The sequence below is a fragment of the Anser cygnoides genome, chromosome 3 (genome assembly GCF_040182565.1).
Source record: "Anser cygnoides isolate HZ-2024a breed goose chromosome 3, Taihu_goose_T2T_genome, whole genome shotgun sequence".
Taxonomy (NCBI): Eukaryota; Metazoa; Chordata; class Aves; order Anseriformes; family Anatidae; genus Anser; species Anser cygnoides.
The window spans coordinates 26,367,885-26,388,665 of record NC_089875.1 but is presented as its reverse complement, the minus strand read 5'-3'; the positions used below and the strand labels follow the sequence as shown (position 1 = coordinate 26,388,665).

The 20,781-nt window shown below is 41.3% G+C and overlaps 1 protein-coding gene across 1 annotated transcript in view; it reads right to left on the bottom strand.

Annotated features, from left to right (window-relative positions):
* PKDCC (protein kinase domain containing, cytoplasmic) overlaps positions 1-20,781 on the bottom strand; it is a 33,959-nt gene that overhangs the window by 7,904 nt on the left and 5,274 nt on the right. The window contains 4 exon segments of the mRNA XM_013174082.3: positions 5,188-5,295; positions 6,227-6,306; positions 9,632-9,903; positions 12,623-12,745. Of these exon segments, the coding sequence (XP_013029536.3) occupies positions 5,188-5,295; positions 6,227-6,306; positions 9,632-9,903; positions 12,623-12,745 (583 nt within the window).

Genomic DNA, 20,781 nt, shown 5'->3' with positions numbered 1-20,781 from the left:
CACCTGCCAATACAGCATGGGTCAGCGACATTTATGCAGTAACGTTCATCCTTGAAAAGAAATCAGAAATCATGTTATTCCTTTTCCTCCTTCCTCCGTTCCTCAACAATGGGAAAAAAAAAAAAACAAAACACTGGCAGTCGAATCTGGATTTTCTTTTAATTGCTTTGCTTACAAGTAAGCAGAAAAGAGCCTCATCTTGCCAATCATCTCAGTGAAAACAGCACCGAGCAGTATTTTGCTACACAAACGGTCCCACAGATTCCCAGGGAAATTAAGGAATGCAGAATCAGATCCTAAATAGATAATAATGCACTTATGTTTTTAGCATGTTTCGTTTTCTGCTTAAAACTTCCTCATGCCTCAGTACCTCACATTTAAACATTGTTCTGACAAAAAGCCTCACGCAGCCTTACGTACAGTTGTGCTACGGAAAGCTAGTTTCTGCGTACCAGAGAAAACAGCCCGCTAGGTGTATCCTGCGTCTCTGTTTTTAATCATTTCTGACAAACCCCAACTGTTTGGAAGGACAGGAAGGCCTGCCAGGACACGGATTTGCTGTAAGACCGGGAGGTAGCACCGCTGCTCTGGCGTGCGTTTTCGTCCTTTGGCTGTTTCACGCATGCAGCCTGCAAGCTAACGCTGCCTCTTCACACGCAGCTATTGTGCTCACAGGAGAGCCATATTTAAATTGGTACGCGTGGTGTCACCGCAGCACAAGTAAATAAGAACGGCATGTTCTGTGACATTTTATTCCCATTAACATTACACGGTGGGAGTCATCCCTGCTACAGTGAGAAGCCCTGCTGCACCCACCGGCCCCCGCAGCGTGCACCGCTCATCCCGGGCAGCTCCTGCAAGCCACATCTGCCCAACCACCTATGCATGCAATGAGGTTGGTGGATGAGCCTAAAGGTGCATGGGGTCACGTACGTCGGGTATCTGAGCTCAAAGCCAGGTGCCAGGCTGCCCACGTGACAGCCCTCTACAAGAGGGAGGCATCCTGCCTGTGCACCGTTCCCCCTCAGCCCACCACAAAGCAGCCTTGACATCCCTGGGAATGAAACGCCAAATGCACAAGTGCAAGATAAAGCAGGAATCCCGGCTGCAAGGACTGCCGTATGTTCCCAGCTGAGCCTGCAAGCGCCGTCACCAGAATACTTTTGGTCTCCGCGTTTTGGCCTGCCGTAGGATATATGAACGGCCTCCAACAATATTCCAGTGACCTTGCAAAATTTCCCTCTCACACATACACATGTGCACAAACACACACACCCTGCTTGACTCCAATAATTCTTGGGTAGATTTACAATTTCCTAAGCAGGTTGCTATAGTGACCCTGCAGAATATTTTCTCAAAACACTGTTGTACTGTAAATGTTTACATACAGCGTAATCCTGCCAAATTGTCTTAAGACAAAGGAAAACACCGAGTGTCTTTGCTTTATGTCCAGCCTTCCAGCTTTTTTAGCATTGTGAACGTACTTTCAACTAACAACAGAAGCTAATTATGCCTTTCTGTGGACTTGCACACCCTTAGGCCTAATAATGGGTCATCTATTAGCTTTAATGAATAACAAAGCTATCGGATTTACTAGTGTTAGCTGATTTCACGCATTTCTGAGTAAATTCTGAGCTAACTGAAAGGCCGGGGCTTAGCTATAGAGCCAGACACCCAGTTGGTACAAATCAGTGTCACTCGACTGAAGAAATACAAATTTTGATATTGAAGCAGGGCTTTGCTGATGAGCATCAGTAGATTTCTTATAGTTTTCTTAATCTTGATAATTAAAGGAACAACTTAATCATTTTAGATAACATATGTCAGAGAAAATACATGGTTTCTGTTTTAATTCACGTTCTTCTGGATTCTAGCAGAAGAGACCAAGAGTCGGCAGAATATTAAAAAAAGTATTTGCTCACGGCGTTGTTTTAAACACTGTAATGTTCCTGTATCAACATTAACAGTAGTGTGATTTATGATTACAGAACACATACGTAGCTATCGAATGTCTCCCGTGCCTCTACTCTGTTTCTTAGATACTAAAGCAAAGTCCAGAGCATAATATAATTTACAGCACTATAAAATGTTTTACAACTGGAGCACAGTGAAAGCCTAATATCCAAGACCTTCTGTAATATGACTATGTCATCTTGTTAAACTTTCTTTATGGGAGCACTAGAGTTGAGAACTTTCTTCGTGTCACTTCCCCACCAATTATCAGTATTACCTTTCTCACTTCATGTTGTTCACAGGAAGAGATCTTCCTTTCAAAAACATAGGTTCAGATAGATAAACTGTTTCCTAAAAGTTTATGTTTTAGTTACAGCCTTAGGTCATCTGCCCAAGATCATGATCTCTTCTTTCCTAGTTAGAATTTACAATGTCTCATCCAAGATAATGCATAATTCAAAACATTTAGACCTAAGACAAATTCTGAAGCACCATTACTTGAATCGTCTATGGTTTCTTTTTTAAACAAGCAAACAAGTTGCAATTCTTGGATTTGAATTCTCCTCTAAGATTTCAAACTAGATCTTACACCCGGAAGACCTTCTTTTGTCACAACCCTTCAGATGCTGGTGGAGACCAGCATAGTTAATTTTTATCATGTTTATTATTTGAGAGAGTAAAATCCTCAGGAGACAGTTGCCCTGTGAGATTTTCATCATGTGAAGCAAAATTGATGTGAACTTGTGCCTGCCAGTCTTGGCATACCAGCATACAGATGCAAGGCTCTGATTAACTCCGATCTGGCCTCAGAACCAAAATCTCTAGGTTTTATCTTAACCTGGCACTGGCTTGAAAAACACTCTCCTTGAACTTTCATTATGTTGCAGAACAAGATGGAAAAGGTTTAAAAAAAATCCCGTAACCTCAAAAATATTTTGCTTTGCTTTCAGAGAATTATACAGGGTCCTCCTAGACCCCAAACAGGGCCAAAGCACTACCTCAGCTGACAACGTGGGAGATTATCGTGGTTGTCCCTTTTCACCCATCTTCCCCTCCCCTACCCATCAAGAGTTATACAAAATATTCGACCTGTTCCACCATTCAGCCCTTGTTTTGCTGGTCAGGAAGCCAGCTCAGCTGGGAATGCCTGCCCGTGGGAAGAGGACGACCACTCGGACAGCAGTCCTTCCCAGCACCCCTATCATACTCTTCTGTAATTCCACTGTACCACAGAAGAATTCCTCATTTACTGAATAATCCCTGGACTGAGGATATTAAAATGAATTAAAATGATATTAAAATGAATTCTAGCATGGTATTACAAGTCAAATATTAGTTGAGGGAGGAATGTGGTCGGGATAAAAGGCATACGAATGAGGAGGTAGAGAGGGGTATTTTCACCCTCACAGTATAACTTCTTCATACTTTTCTGGCAAGGAAAAGGAACCTTAAAATAGAAATAAATTACAACTCCTTTTCTGTTTGGTTAAAGTAGCTTTAGAACAAACAAGAAACAGGCCTGCACATCTTAAAGACACGTCAGCTAAGGCTGAAAACATATCTCATCTAAATGTAATTTCCACCAAGATATCTGATTTCTCAGGTTTGCCATTGGTTGAGATCTTTTTCATCTCAAAGAATTCAATATTACACTCATGGTCTTTAATTTAGTGCCCTTTTAGACTGGCCAAATACGATACACAAAGTATCTACGGATTTTCAACATCCTTGCTTATGCTGCAGAGTGCTGAAGGCCATGAGCAGTGTCCTAAAAATAAAAAGGGCTACTTGCACAGAAGGGCATTACTAGCCATGAACAAGGATAGTGGATTCTGCATCATATTATCCAGGACTCTATGGAATTAAACTAACACAAAATATAGTAGCCAAATACACATGGAGTGCTGCTTCATATGAGTAGAAACTTACATTTACTAGTGCTGTCCTAACTTCTCCTCCCTGAGACACTTTTATAAACATGACAGACCTCTAAAATTCAAAACTTCATATTGTCCTGATATGGCAGTTAAATCTGGAATCAACCAGCATCACAGAAAAACTTCAGCCCTCCTGGCACTTCTTCAACAAAGGACGTGTTTGTACTATCGATTGTACTGCTGAAAATAATTTTGCTGTGTTGACAGGCATCACTCAGCACAGACCATGATGAAAAGCTGAAAATTAGAAAGTTAAATGAACACCTGCAACAATTTTCCTGCCAATTTTACAACAAAATAAATATTGAATTATTCTGATAAGTGGGTCAAATTCATCCCTGGTGTCATGGCCCTTTGAGGTTAACAGCACTAAGACAGGAATGAATTTGGCTCCCGTGTCTCTTTCACAGAGAAAATGCTTCACTGAACTTTTGAAACCCTCTGTGCCAACATTCATCTTCATTTAGAACCCATCTTTCCTTCTTTACTGTGCTTTTGCAGCAAAACAGCAATTTTTCTATCAACTTGCCGTCAATTATGCTGACAGTTTGACATGAATATTGTACATACACAAAAATAATTTGCAAAACAGATTTTTCAATTGTTATATTTAACAGTAATTTCCTTCATACATAATCCTCTTTGACATGTTCAATTCCACAACCTATTCTTCCGGGAAGAACATGCATCCCTACATATCCCAGCTGTTTAAATTGCATCTTATATACCTGTGGTGCTGCAGAGATTTTATTAGGGAAAAAAAAACGCTATATGCAACTTCATTTTGATCCTGTCCTTTTTTATCTTTTTTTTTAATTTATTTTTATTGCAAACAGTGCTTTTCTCTTGCGCAACGAGCAAGAACTTTACTCTTCCAATCTACAAGTGCTTAAGTTGCAAGAAACTCCCGTAAGTCTCAGGAAATCCACAAAGGGTTAGGGTATCTTTATGGGATTCCTATTTCAGTCTTGGTGTTTGGGTGGGTTCAAATGCTCCAACAGCAGAGAATTGTGTGGGTGTGATGAAACATTTTCTGCAGACCCACTATGGAGAGCCATGATCTGCTGGGTTTCCTTTTCCCCATATAGCCTCCTTATTCCTATGGATGCCCAACCACCTCAATCAGTGAGAAGGGCTTCAGATGGCACCAAGGAAGCATAAAGTAGACAACTGATTATCATGTGCATGATTTTAAGGGCCTGTAAGCACCCTGTTTTCTGCACATTTTCCCTTTCCAACCTCAAATACAAGACAAAGCAGAGTCTCTGTTTTCAAGTTTCAAGAAAGAATACTTTACCAGCTTTCGGTATCCGGGTGGTGTTCTGTAGGTACTCTCCACTCTTATACAGATTCAAAACTCTTTCTAACTGAGCAGCTGTTTCATCTATTCCCCAGTGAAGTTCTCCTTTAAAAGCACAGAAAAAGCATGATTCAGATGAGAAGCAGCCTTCACAAGGTTAAAGAGAGGCTGCATTCAAATAAAGCCCTAAGCATCAGAGCCCAGCAGTGCCCTACTCCATGACAATGTTGTGATGTGGACACGAAGTCTATTAGCTACTACAAAGTGACCACCAAATTGGATTTCATACCTGACATGAGCTAGGCATGTCAAAGGCTGGCTTGTCCAGATGGGAAGCCCAGGCCTGCAGGTAAAAAAACGCTGTGGTGAGCTCCCAGCACGGGATGAACCTCAGCCAATACAGGGAACTCCAAAGGATTTGCTTGCTAATTAGTTATAGCCTGGCATCATATAATTCCCCGTGGAGTACACACAGTGCAAGACACAAAGCCCCTAGAACAATGCACCAAAAGCCCTCAAATCAGAACTGCAGGCGCATGTGGCTACTCTTGTCCCACAGGCACTACCTTGGCTATTAGTCAAGGTCTATGGTAATTTCACTTGCCTCTGGCCTCTGAGGTATAAAAGCACCAACAGTACCATTGGCAACGGGGAAGTATCGTGTCTTTATAATTACAATTCCTCTTGCTAGAGGCAGGGACTCCTCCAGATGCCACAAGGAGCTCCACACTAAGGACCGAGCTCTCCCTGTGGGATGGAAGAAACACAGAAATTGTGCTCTAATGCAATTCACTCCTGTGCAGAGGTGTCAGGAAGAAACACAGACATCTGTGAAGCGTAGTTAAAACCTCAAAATTTACAGTTCTCTGGTATATAGAGCCCTTCTTGCCTTCTCTTATGGGGGGAAAGTTACCCTGGATATAAAAATAATCTAATTCTCTTACAGGGAACACAAAAACAGCATCTTCTGCATCCCCCGTGTGACACTCACACTGAAAAGAGAAATATTTGGCATTACCCCATTCAGTGTGATTACCTGTGGCATTGACTATCTTATCCAGCAATGGTCTCAGTGAGGATGGCGCACTGTGTGGCAGAAGATACGTGAAAAAAAACCTGCAAAGGAAAAGTAATCCATATTGAGAAATAAAGAGATTACAAACATGCGATAACTACCAAACAACATCAGGAATAAAATTATTATTGCTTGTAAGCTGTTGACCTATACAGGAAACATATCATATTCTATAGTGAAATAAATACATAGCTGAGAGTATTCACACAGCTGTCTGGCATACCTAGACCATGCTGTTATGTACAAGGCTGCCTTGTAACTATGTGTAAATGTTCCGTTAATGCAGAAATTTGCTGTGAAGGCTCATGGATTGTGATTCTTTGCAAAGCTGCCTGTACCTTGACATGCTACAAGGATGCCATGAATCTCACAAGCCTCGGGGTTTTTTCAAGGCTTAAAAGTGCATAAATCAGATTTCTGCTCATTTCAAATAACTGACTTATTTTCTTTTCTAGCGTTTTTAGACTGTAAAAATTAACAGTCAGGAGAAAACCTGTTGTTTCTGTGCCACTGCAATTCAGAACGTCTTCTCTGTTCTCATCATTTATCTAAATTCAAGACACATTCATGTGGATAGCCGTATTTGGATGTATACTCTCCGTTTTAATATTTTTAATTACAGACAGAAAAACAATATGCCTTTATTTCACATCACTGAAGTACACTTAACTACACATTGTTCCTTTAAATTTCTATTACTCTTCCAGTATTACTAACCATTGCAAACTCAGTGTCATAGCAACGTAAGATAGAGATGGACAGTTCAGGATCTGACAATATAAACAGAACTATCAGACATAAATATTAGGTAATGAGCAGAACAGTAACACAATTGGGAAATTGCCCTGCTTTACATCTAACCTGCAAAGCAAAGTAAACGTTTTTTCATATACAGAGACCACATTGTCAAACAGAAACCTACAGTGACTCATACTCAGGAGCAAGACTAGCAGATGTCTTACACAAGCACAAATTAAAAAATCGAGTTACTGATAGCAAAAATTGATCGCAGACAGAGGTATTATTGAGCTGACATAGTTCACTTACACAATTAATATTTCCTTGAGATTTTAAATCCCTTTTAATGCCTTACAAAAATAATATTTATGGTTTTCACAAGCAGGATTATCCCCAGGTAGGTTTTCCTAGCCATGAGTATGAAACAGCCAATGTAAATAGACATGGAACTCTAAAGAGCAACATCACATTTGTAACGAACAATTTATCTAGCAAATTTAACCTCATTTTTCTGCTTAGAGAGTACCCATAAGCAGAGTCCAATTGATTGTGAACAGCTCTATGCAAAAACTTGGTAGCTGCCATTTATTTTCCTAAATGCCAAATAGATGCAAGTTGCGGAGCTCACTGTTTTTCTGTGGCTATACAACTTGTCCTAATGCAAACACCCACATGTGAAATTCAGAAGTGTACAGGCACTGGCGCCTGCACAACTTGATTACATGAACATTTGTTATTCATAGATTGTAGGGTCAGTGGCATCATTTGTGATCTGCCTAACACAGACTGTCAGATTCCTTTCAATCTGCTCCTACAGCCTTTTCCTCATTTCTTTTTTCTTTGGAGAACTATCTGATCCTAATTTAAGAATTGTCAGAGATGGAGAATTCATCTCAGCTGTTGGTCAATAGTTCAAAATATTAATTATCCTTACTTTTAAAACTATTCAGTGCTTTTAGGATTTTTCCCCTGGACATTTGGGGGAAAACCCATAGAGACATGTTTATGACAGAAGGTAACCATCTGAAAATTAAGACGGGCCAAGGCTTGTAGAGTTTTTTCTTCCCAAAATATTTCCTCTCTTTTAATTATTTATTTAAAGAAATTGAGTAGGTAGCCTAATTATCTTTTCAAGGCTAAGGCCTACTATATTTTAAAATTACAAGGTTTTTATGCATTATTTGACAGACTTGTACTTTTGACTTCTGCCTAACAGCAGCTCAAGGAACCCTTTTGCTGAGCATAGGCAAAGAGTACTCTTAATTTCCACCCATACAGCCACAGAGTGCATGAAAATATGGAATCTAGTAGCCTACACCTAATCAATTAAAGATTTTGCCTTCTAATATAAGTGCATAGGGTCTGTAGCCAATGCTTCATCATTGACAGTTGCAGCCTCCTATAGCCTGAATCTGCTGTTGAACAAAAAACGATTGTCTCCATCACATGAAGTAAAACCAGGGACTGAAACCACTGGGATACTTTGTGCTGCATGCTGATGTGCGGTTCAAAGGAAATGTGAAGAGCTGTAATAGGAAAAGACTGCTTCCTTCAGTGAGGCCAGCAACCTGCCCCAAGCCCACCACACCGCAGACATATCTCCATTTAAGTCTGCGATGGACTGATGCCTATTTAAGGTTTCTTAGCCAGACCAGTAAATGGTCTTAACCAAAAGTTAGCTAGCTAAGCAGGATCTTTAAGCCAAGCAAATGGAAACGGAAAATTTTGCAGGACACACTAAAATCTGCGCTGCACAACTGCAGATGGCTGTCATGTGGTGCAGCCCATTTCAGTGTGGTCAGCTAATGCAACACACATGCTGGTAAGCACCCTGGGACCAAAGCAGAAGACTCTCTTTGGAGAAGAGTCTCCTCGCTGTGGTCTGGCAAGGAGTGAATGGCATGATACTTGAAAGGGAAGTCAGTCTAAGAAATGAGCACACCATTATGGTATTGCTTTGAGATCCTCCATCCTCGTATCTGGATTCCCTTAAACATGGAAGATGGATGCTTCAGCCAAATGCTTTCTTCCATGCAGCTGAGTGGTCCAGCATGAATTGTCACCTCTGCACTCCCATGTTGTAGACACTACGAGCATGTCACGGAGCCCTGACCAGCATGGTGGCACTGGGGACTGTTATCACCCTACCAAAGGCAGGCTCCTGCAAGGCAGGGGAGCACCGAGACAAAGTGCAAGATGACAGCTGAACTCTCACTCTGCCTCTGAAGCCAGCCCTGTCCTAAACTGGTGGTAAAAAATGTGTGATAACCTTTATTAACTCACACCAGAGAACAACAGTGACAATTGCCTCACTACAGAGTTAATGGGCCCCCATCTCTACAAGCACCTCGGTTGTACTCATAAAAACCTCTACTTGTATGAAGAACTCAGTGGAATTAAACCAACATAAAATTAGACTAAGTGGTGAATCACACTCAAAGCATGCAAATATATTCCCAGTATAAATGCTATGTTATGGTATTTTCCCAAATGAAACGATTATTCATAGATCTTGGATAATGGATCTGAGACAAAATGTATTTATTGATGTGAATAACCATAGATGCTGCTGCAGGCTTTTTACCCATTTTTAATTCCATTTTACCTTATAGAAAACTGATCAGGTACCTGTAAGCATTGTAGAGATTCCTCTTTTCATTCATGTTTTGGCACCGACCCTCAACAGAACAAGGCAGAGTGAAGTTTCTTGCAGGGAACTCCATAAAGCAGTCACTGTTACTGGTGCAAGAGCTTTCTTCAATACTGGCATCATCTAGATCTGTCACCTTCAGCTCCCCATCCACGATCACAAACTGTCGAGGGCGAAAATCCAGCAATGTCACAGAGCCAAGAGGAGAGTGAGCCAAATAATGCAAAAGCCGAACTAAGCTGAGACATATCTGAAATACAAAAACATGAGTACCTTGTGTTATTTTCTCAGTACAAAGTATATAAATGAAACTCCTTTAGCTGAAGATAGATTCATAAATACATGACTTAATATGGGCATTATAACTTATCCTCAACACTGAACGTTGCAACTAAGGTATTTTTCATAGGATTAACATAGTTGATTGTAAAGCCCTTGGAGACTTGAAACAAAAATAAGCTTCTTTACCAGTGCTTTCCCACACTATTCATGAGGCATGGCTCATTGTTGCTATTCTTACTTTTAATAGAAATAAAAGCCTTAACTTTTAATAACACATTACATACAGGCCCTGACCATGTAGCCTACAGTTCTGCTCTGTACAAACTCCAGGTCTGGGATTTTGGCCCAAGTGCTCTGCTCCTGCAGCTCAGGCTCAGACTGCAGAGGGTGTCTGTATTGCCTCCCTATTGATCATGCCTTTTGGCTGCCATTGTAATTGTTGTCTCCTGTTTTCCCTCGTGTTTGTCTTTTCCAGGGGAGAATGAAGCAAATACCCAGAACAAGTGGCTCCATGGCTCCTCTGTAGCTCTAAGGGTGAGCGCCTGTCACGGTGGACCCTCACATGCCATTTTGAGGCTGGGGTAGGAGCTCTGCACTGACACTGCACTTTTTAATTGCAAGTTGGGAGCTCGAATAACTATTATCAGACAGCAAACTTAATGAATGCTGAACTCAGTTCCCTTACCAAAGTACTGTTTCCAATTCATGCATTCCTTTAAAATCCACTACATAATATATTAATGCAAAAGTAGCATTAATGTGAACACAGTTAAATACTGGAATTTTTATTCTATGTATTACACTAATAACAGGTCTTATTCGGTCGAGCAAGCTTTTTGTTGTTTATATATAATCTTTGTTTTTTGTAAAATACACTGCCAAGGCCACATATATTGAAGTAGTCAAATCAAAATTCGATCTCAGGGCATAAATGATATGCTCAGAGGAGCACCTAAACACATACTTCATAAGAATGCAGAGGCTGAACATGTCTGAAGTTCCACCTCACAGACCGCATGTCTGTGGGACATTAGGACTATCCCACACTTCCATAATCACCTCCCTGCTTGACCAGACTGGAACGATTTTATCCTACTTAAATGATACCAAAGTTTACATGGCGATGCCTGTAGTGTAAATGAATACAAGCATAGAGATGAGATGCCAGACCTGACCTTCCTTTCCTCCCTCTGGAAGTACACCAAATTCCTGCACACGCTATCCCACAATACGTTGTATATAAAGGCGCATCTAGCCAAAACTAACCTATAATACACATAGCTTTGACTGCCAGCAAAGCCAGAACTTAGCTTGAGTAAAAATACAGGTTGTTGTCTGAAATTATCACCTTTTCTCAAACACCAAAGAGATGTTGGTCCTGTGGTGGCAGGCTCTCTGACCAGGCTGAGCCCCTGTGGACTGATGGCCTGCATACCTATTGGGAGTCTGGAGTGCGAAAACCTCTGTACAACAAGCCTCGAGCAGACAAGTGAAGTCTGTGCTCTGCATCACACAACTGCTGAGGGGAGCGGTGCTGCCCTGGGGACAAAGCTTGCTTCACAGTCTTCCAACACCAGGAAATTATTTGTAGGGATAAAGTCAAGCCATTTATTTAGCCCTTTTCAGGACCTGGCCACCAATATGTCTCACGTATCATGAAGATATGATTTTATTTCCTCTTTCTTCTCTGTGTTAGTTGAGACCTAGACAAGCTACTGAGCATGAAATTATCTAAGACAGCACACCTTCACCTACCTTTGCAAATGCTTGCTCAGAAATATCCACGCTAAGGGAAACATTTATTACAGATGTATTTCTTCCAGGAAAAGGGAGCTGAAGTTGAGCTCCCTCGCCTTTCCCAGACATAATTCGGAAGGCAGCATGGCCAAAGACCATGCCTGATAGATATCTTGCACATAGCCACACACCCTTGAGAGAGCACCAAATTTAATAGTACAGATACGGGCTATAGCACGCTGGTTAGTCCCCAAGCACAGTCAGGGGCACTTTTCATTTTCTGGTACAGATGTAGCCATACAGCCCAAAGTGTTTTAGATGAAAACTGCTTCTGCCTTGAAACTTCTTGGGGAGTTAACCTCAGCCGATTACACATTTCAGTATACAATGATTGAGACAGCACTGTCTTGATCAAAGCATTGCTGCAGTCTGGCTTCATTTTGGACAAATTAAGTGTGACCTTCGTGCTCCTGGTAAATTGCCAGCGTGGTGGACAACCTGGCTTTCAGATTTGTGTACATTGATTTTACTCTCCCCCAGTAAAAGACGAACAGAACAGGAAGTGGTAGAAAACAATTATAAAATCAACCTAGGATAATGATCAGGGTAGAAATGTAACATACTTCTATTGTTTAAATTCCAGTTGCAGAGCATTATGCTCAACGCCAAAACTGCTGGGCCTCAAGCTTTAGAAAGTAAGAAACATTTACAGATATAATATAAATAGCATATACCAGCTACAAATAGATAACATCGAGAGACAAAATAGCACAACATCTTAAACACTAGAGAAAGGGAGTGTTAAATTTTGTTTCTAAACCAAGATGTAATCACAAGCAAAGCAAATGCTTAATAAATGTGAATTATACTGCATTGTACGTACCCTCTGTTTCATGCTGGATGTTCATCACTCTCTTAAAAGACCTTTTAAAAGAGCAGTTGTTACTTACTCGAAATCTGTCTTCCCAGGAAGTCTGTAAAAGCTGAATCATCTCTAAAGGCGAGCCTAGTTCAGTGATGGTCGTCAGTGTGTCTGGGATGTCATTGCTATCTTGGTAACAATAGCCATAGAGCTGAAAAAAAATCACGATGCAGTATAAGTGTAACATATCTTGGCACGCTTTTACGTTTCTCAGTGGATGAGGTGCAAAATAAACATGTCTTACAAGGCATTTAATCGCCTTGAAGTCCTCCCCAATAGCTTTTGTATCCTCTCATTTGAGGAACACTCCCTTGAAACCCCCAAAGGAAGTTCCTGATTAGCTAGCGCAGCCTCTGTGGGCATCACACAGCTCAAGGCAAGCAAAGTGGCCCCTGCACACCCTTCCATACAGGATTTTATCCCAACAAATGATTAAGAAAAAAAAAAAAAAAAAAGTCCATTAATGCAGAAACAGAACTTTATGAGAGGAAAATTAGCTTAGCCTATGCAATACCTGACTAAATAAGATAGATTCTTAATTTTTCTTTAAATAAGTGCTTAAAAGACATCACAAAATATCTTTTAATTACATTTCTATAGGACTACTATTTGTGCACATAGTGGCAACGTGTATTTCAATGAAACACAGCTTGAAAAGCAATTGAAATGCCAGAACTTATCTTTTGCCAGCCAGAAACTGCTTCTTGCAATACTTGATGGTACTTTCATGTGCAGTACCATTAAAGAAGGGCAAATATTCCAAAACAGTACCTGCCAGCAGATCCTTCAATTTAAAAGAATTTAAATGGCAATTTCGGCCATGCTCCAGCAGCACCTTCTTGCATTTACTCTCCAAGGGCATCCGAATGATTAATTTTCACTTGCACAAATAATTGCCCAAGAAGAACATTTAAAGGTTGTGGGGAAGCAATTTCTTGCTTTATATGGAGTGGGACAGTGTCTCACACAGCTATGGGGACAGGCTTTTACACACTCCTTGCCAATCCCTGGCAGAGAGGCAGTTAAAGGAGACTGATAAGGATCTGATTGCAACTTTCCAGCCAGAACAGAATGCACATGAAATAAAATTAAATGTAATCTCTGCCCCCAGTCAAATATACCTTACAGTAAAAGAGTCTGTGTGGGAAAAAAAGCACTTTAAAGGACGCTTTTAAAAGTGTCCTGGTTCTATTCATCCCTGGCTTTCTCTGAGTAATCTCTTTTTCCAAACCAAGAAGGTTTGGAAAGGGAAGCTGACAAGGGTCTCCTGTGAGCTGGGGGTATGTGGATACGGCCCCAGAGAAGTCAGGCTCATCCAAACAGCAAACAGAGCAAATCCAGCAGGAAAGCCAAGAGCCAGAAGAGTGAGTGCAGCCACTGGATAGAGCAGGCTGAGGCTGGCAGCTGCCACTGCGAGCAGGTTTGAGTATTGAGCACATTCCTACAACTAGTGACCCTCACAGACAGAAAAGCAAAGAGAGAGGCTAAAGTCAGCAAATACATGATTTGTTAGGAACCACACTGCTAGCTCTGACTATAGCTGTCTGCATTTAAACGAAAAAAAGTGTTCCAAAAATGCAAGTGAAGTAAACAATTTTTCTTTTTGGTGTAAAAATGGCACTGTATTTCAAAACAGCTGCTTAAACACGGACATTAACCTAAACAAAAAAGAGCTAGAAGATTTTATCCTAAAACATGCCAAAAAGATTTTGGCATCGATGCAGAACAGAGGATTTGTGATGGATGCTGATAGGAACATTTGAAATAGGAAAACAGACCTTTCTCTTCACTGCCCCAGCTATGACAACAACTGCAACAGCAATAATTTTTTAAGCTAGAGCCATTCATATGGGACTTGAGTTTGTTCCTTACCATCTGTGACACAATTTTTGTGCAGCTTATATTCAGAAGTTAGAAATGTGTGTGTGCAATCACAGATGATCACAACGGCACAAGTCTGCTTAAACCTTCTGAATAAAAAAAAAATGGAAATGAAAATATTTAACACACTATATATTGTTTCTCAGAGAATTACAAAATTTTCAGCATGGAGGGATCATGAGCTGGACTGTGCAATTTTTACTAGGTATTTCTCTTCTTTCATGTGTGAGGGCAGACAAAAATCGCACTTAAGAGTGTCAGAATCTAACATTTGTTCCTCTATCATCTGCAGAGATTAGCTCTTGTCTGTAGTACACAATACTACCCATTGGGAAAAAAAGTCACCAGGGAAATGAGGGATACAGACTGGGAAACAACAGTATCTCAATAAATGCTGATTCACGGTAACAGTGAATACAAAAAAGTTACCAGTCTTCCTTAACCACTCTCAATATTTGTGAAAACTACTCCATGAATAGAAATAAGGAAGACAAGCAGAAATGATACATTAATTGAATTATTAAAAAAATACTGTATATATATACACATGCCCATACAAACAAAATATAGAAATCAGTCTTATCTGTTTATGTGCAGATGATCACAAAAGTAGAAATCAATTACAGTACCTATGTGTATGTATTTTATCTCAATCCATGAATTCCCATAGTTATAAAAATTTAGACTTGTTCTCAGGGAGCTGGAACTTTGCTTTAAAGTCTTTCTTTCATTTGGGTAATCAATTTGTACCTTGGCAAAAGTCCTCACTGTCTGAGTATCTGAGTGCTTGGGGTATATTTTACTATATTATTGCCCACTTAATCATTTCAGTCACTGTGGAAGCTTAAACGAGCTGGTCCAGTTTGGGTTCTTTATTCTCAGAAAAAAAAATTTCTTGTGCGAGTACTGCTGAACTTCATCAATCTTACAGCTAAAAACACAGCGCTGAGTAAGTTCATGTAGGTCTAATTCAAAAAATATATAATCTAACCTGAGCTCTTTATTGCTTTTACTTAAGTGAAACCTCTCCAGATGCAGTGTTATTATATAATTATACAGAGTTATAAAAGCACAGAAGTTTGAGATATAAAGGATTTATTGGGCCCCATTTATACTTTTTCAAAATGAAGTCCTGAAACTAAATGCAAAAATGCACATGTAATTACATGGTCATATTTGTATGTGCAATTATCATGATTACAAACTGGGCATGTCCCAACAGCCAATTAAGCATCTAAAATGGTTACATTCATCCCCTCCTGATGAACCACCACCCAGAACACAGACGCTACAAAATACAGAATATATATATAGATGCAAAATGCTCCAGTACTTCTTAGACCATTCATTTCAGAAGTTGGCTTATTAGCACACAGACACAACACGTAGAGAGGTATTACCCAAAACCCTTTTTTTTTTCCTGTTTGTTTTTTGTCCAATCCATTTTAAGGTCTGAAATGAGACAAAATGGCTTGTGTTCCAGACAGTGAAGTAAGAAACAGAGAGCCAGATGCATAGAATAACAAGAAAAATAACCACATGGGGAAGCTGAATATAGTTGGAAGCAGAAGATGATCCAAAATATCTCCTCTATCTGAAATCCCGTTAGGCCGGACGTCAGTCTCAGTGTCGCAAAGCTACACTTTAGATATATTAGAGTGATGGCTTTCATACGCCTTTGCAGCATGGTTCCAATTAAACGAGTGGAAAGAAATACAATCCCACATCTTTTTGACATATCAAGTCACTGCATTTAAACACCACCCCAATATATTTTTGTGTAGAATCTAATAGCAAACAGTCACAATATCGGGATGCCTTGCTTTCTGTTTAGAAAAATGGAAGCCAGATATGAAATGTTTAACTGTTCTCACATCACATGCCGTAACTCATTTAGGGCAGTCCTATTCACCGCATTCTTCCCGAACTGTTTGGGTTTCCTCGCCACACAGGCCCAATCCCGCACGCCTCCATGCACCCGGTGCTGCCACAGGCCTCAGTGGCTGCAGCCATATGGGGACAGCCCCCAGGAAGCTATAGGGCCCCCGGGTAGGAGCCCACGGCCACCCGGCTCGGGTTCACCTCCCTCCACAGCCCGACATGGGACAGGGACAGAGGTGCCCCTCTCAGGCAAGCCAGTGGGGGAGGCAAAAGCAGAGGTCAGGCCCCGCACAAAAGCCTGACAAGCTTACTGAATAAAAACACAAAATAAAGGAGCTTATTAAGCTGTCATCAGTGGGGTAAGTATAGGCAAACAACAGACCCTCCTGCATCAGCGTAGACACCCTCACTGGGCTTTCAGAAAAATAAACACCAGGGCAAAGCCTCGGCCAGAGTGCTATGCGTCACGAACTGAAGGTGCTCAGCCAGGACAGATGCCACCAGTGACCTCCCAGCGAGGTCCCTGCTGGCTCCACTCTTCCCAGGTCAGGATGCATAGCTCCTCCTATGCCTTCCTAGTTTTCAGCCCTTTGTGATCACAGTTTTTAGATTATTTTTTTTTTTTTTTTTTTAGAAAACAAAGGAAATTTTCCCCTGCTTTCCCATATCAAACACAAGCTCTTCTCCACTGCAGGAGCCATAACCTGGAGGCCACCTCTGCCAGCAGTAATACAAGTGACAGGCTCAACTGCATTACACCAGAAGCAATTTCCGGAGACTTAGTTCTCATCTCTTTCAAGAAGGACTTGCTCAAACTCACAATAGAAAAGTGCAAAAAAAAAAAATAAATCTCACTTTTATGAAGAACAACAGCAGCCAACACTTTCCACAGCCTCTGTTTTCCAAAACAAAGAGATGCATGGTTACCTAATGATGCTGGTTGCATCAAGATTACATTTTGCAGTGACTTGGGGCCCTGGGGAAATAAAAACTCCCACTGACACTGGTAGCCATTTGACGAGCTGTTTCTTTGGGCTGCTACATGTAAAAACGAGAAAGGCAGACTTTATAAGCTCTTGGCACTTCACTGCTATCAAAATGAACATAATCCTATTGACTCAACGAATTCCTGTATTCACCTTTCCTTCCTGGAGCACTGGGACAATCCCTGAAGAGCACGACACAGGATTTACCAATACATGATCTGAGACGTTTATGTCACTCTAAGACCTAGTGATCGCTCAAGGTTTTAAATGCTTCTATCTATTGCTGATTGTACACACACATATAAAAATATATATTTTTTGTGTGTACATATATAGACATTTTTTCTATATAATATATATGCATGCTATTTGCATTTTTATATTTATATTTATCTATATTTACATAAATATGTATTTGCTACCCCTGCTCAGCCCAAAAGCATTTACAAACCTGTAACATGCCTCTCCCTAAAAAAAAAGGATAAGTTCCCTTGAAGTCTTAACCTTTACATTAAATTTTAATCTAATGCCAACCTTGCTGTTATGGGATACATAGAGATGCATGAGAAATTAATTCCTTTTCCTCATTGAAATCTAGAAATCAAGTCCTAATGAGCTTCTCTTGAAAAAGACGTTTATACTGAGAATGCTCAACATCACTCAGGACCATTGCACACTGGGACAAAAACTGTATGCTGAAAGCTGAGAGGCAGAATTGCTGCTGCTGCTGCTGGACACTGAAACTGACAGCAAGCAGGGGCAAATTTTAAATATTAACTCTAAATTCACAGCTCTGCCTAGGCTTTTATTTATAAATGTGTTATTATTAATAGCACTGAACTCAGAAGAGCTAGAAGGTACAGGAATTCCATACCTGGTTCTGTTACTAAACATGGAAGTACATTAATAGAAAAACTGGAATGCATTATTTAGAAATACACACATTTGTATATCTGACCGTATCTACTGGTATATCCACAGATACCTCTATATATTTTGTAAGTATGTGTGTGTATACATATCTGTATATACCTGCTCATCTGACATATATTATACTGGTTATAATCTTAGGATTTAGTAACGTTATCTCCCTTTTACTCTCCCTGCTTTCCTTATAGCCTGAAGTGGAAAATTCTTCTACTAAAAACATTTATAGCACTTTGAATTTGCATTGCACTGCATAAGCTCAAGGCCCAACCCTGCAAATATTTAGTCACACAAGTAGTCTACTCTTGTAAAGCCTTCCAGTGAAGACAAATAGATCACTCATACAACCACAATTTCAATGGGAAGGCGCTGATATCACTGGAGGCGCAGTTCATTATCTTGTAAATAGCCAGACCAGAATCTACCCTGACCTCCATCCACAGCAGCTGCATTCAGTTCCACTGCCCCAGAAGTTTAACCCTTAATTATGACATTATTTTGCATTACAAAACTATCAAACAATCTCTGTGCACTGTGTGTTCAGAAAAGCTTGACTTGCCGGCATATTCATTAGACCTGCCTGTGCAATTCTTCCTTCTTAGGTGTCTGAGGCATATCACTGTGTACTTTGCCACGGTGAGTTTTAAAATTAGCTTAGGGTCTATCTGTAGCTATACAGTCCAGGAAAAATCAACTCTGTCCAAAATCCATTGTTCCAAATGTGGCCAAAAATGATACAGAGCATGCACGTTCAGCGTCTACTACCTAACTTAACTGGTTCAGCTGAGCATGATGAAAAATAACAGCTCCTTCAAAATTAGTCCAGAGTCAATATTAGTATTAGCACAGTGCTCATGAGAACCAGTTCTTGTCAAGCTTTGCATGCCCATCACAGAAAAGAAAAATTGCAATGGGAGTTAAGATACCACAGGGCACCCATCTGAGCTAGCAGATGACTGCATGTGTGTAAAAACCCATGAAAAAGACCTGGGGGGGGGGGGGGAGGGGGGGGAGCATGCATATCTGACACAGGTACTTCATAAACCAGGGATGCAGCACTTTGAGGCGTGGGTCCACCAACACTCTCTATGTCCTTGCAGCAAGCAAAGGGCTGGCAAGCACAGGTTTTCCAGGAATCTGGGGTGGTCTAAGTCTTTAGCTCAGACAGATTCCATATGTTACCTTGAGCAAGTTATTTATACCTCCTACATCTTGCACTCACTGTCTATAGTAGAAAAGGAACATGAATACTTAGCTTACCTAGCTACCCCTTATTTGGGGTGGGGAGAGACAAAAACTGCAAAAACTACATGCTTTGCTTTGCAATTCAGGTGGCACCACCCCCGTCAGAACTGATTTCCAGGGCAGGTTATTCCAAGGGTAGAGTGGCCTTGTTGACTCCCTGCCACTCCTCTGAAAAAGGCGAGCAGCCAGAGAGAACCTGGCCACATCCAGAAAGCCCAGCGGTGGCCACCCATCTCCCCACACCACCACGCTGAAGGAACAGTGCTGGGCTCCCCTGAAGGAAACCGGATGAGGTTGCAAGTCATCAGCTCCCATAAAGGAGGCAGAAATTCAAACCAGAGTCTTCTGGAATGATTTACATGGCACATAAAACAGAGAGGCAATCATAGAAATCATTCAACAAATGATTGGGATTAGTTTTATGAATGCCGTCTTCAAAAGTGAGTGAGGAGGATGTAGCCCTTTTAACTAATTTGGCGGCATGTGCTCTTGCCTTATGGAAATCCCTTCCTGCCAACAGCTTTTGCAAGTTGAACAACCTCTGCCATCCCATGCAATTCAATGGGAAAAGATGGGTTTTGGCGACTCGAGTGTCAAGACGTACAGCTTGCCTTACAGTGACACGAACGGTTAGAGCTGGTCTGCAATTGTATCGGCTCTGTGCTTCCAGCAGCTCTGGTGTTCTTGTTAACAGATCCTTTCTTCACTCTTAAAAGTGCAGGATAACATCTGGGCCGTTTGGGAAGCAGTCTTGCAATAAAGAAGCACTTTGTGTAATTCTTCTTTCCTCGCCAAACCGCATCTGTCTGCTCCCTCTGCCCTTCTCCACTCCACCCCGAGCTCCTTGGGGCTGTGGGGACATGTGTTAGCGGCAGCCAGCTGTCTCCACCGAGCCATCAGTAGGTGGCACTGCCTGCTTTTCTCTCTCCACCCATACAAATGTCCAGTGCTGACATCCCAAATCGACCAACACCAACGACTTCAAAAGACGCCCAAGTGACTTAGAGGCCTCGTCTCCTGCCAAGCACGCCTTGGAAATGGCAAGCAGTGACACTGAGAGGACAGGGCACGATGCAGCTCCATCCCTGCTGGGATGAAGCAGTGGCAGCAGCTTTCCAAGGCGAAGGAGGTGGTGAGCAGCAGTGGGAACCTCCCAGCCACCTCACCAGGATTCGGCCTGCCCAGGGCCTGAAGATCCTCCGATCCTACTGTAGTTAAATGGATGGCGTCAGGCTGGTCTGCCATCGTGTGCAGTGGCCTCACTTTA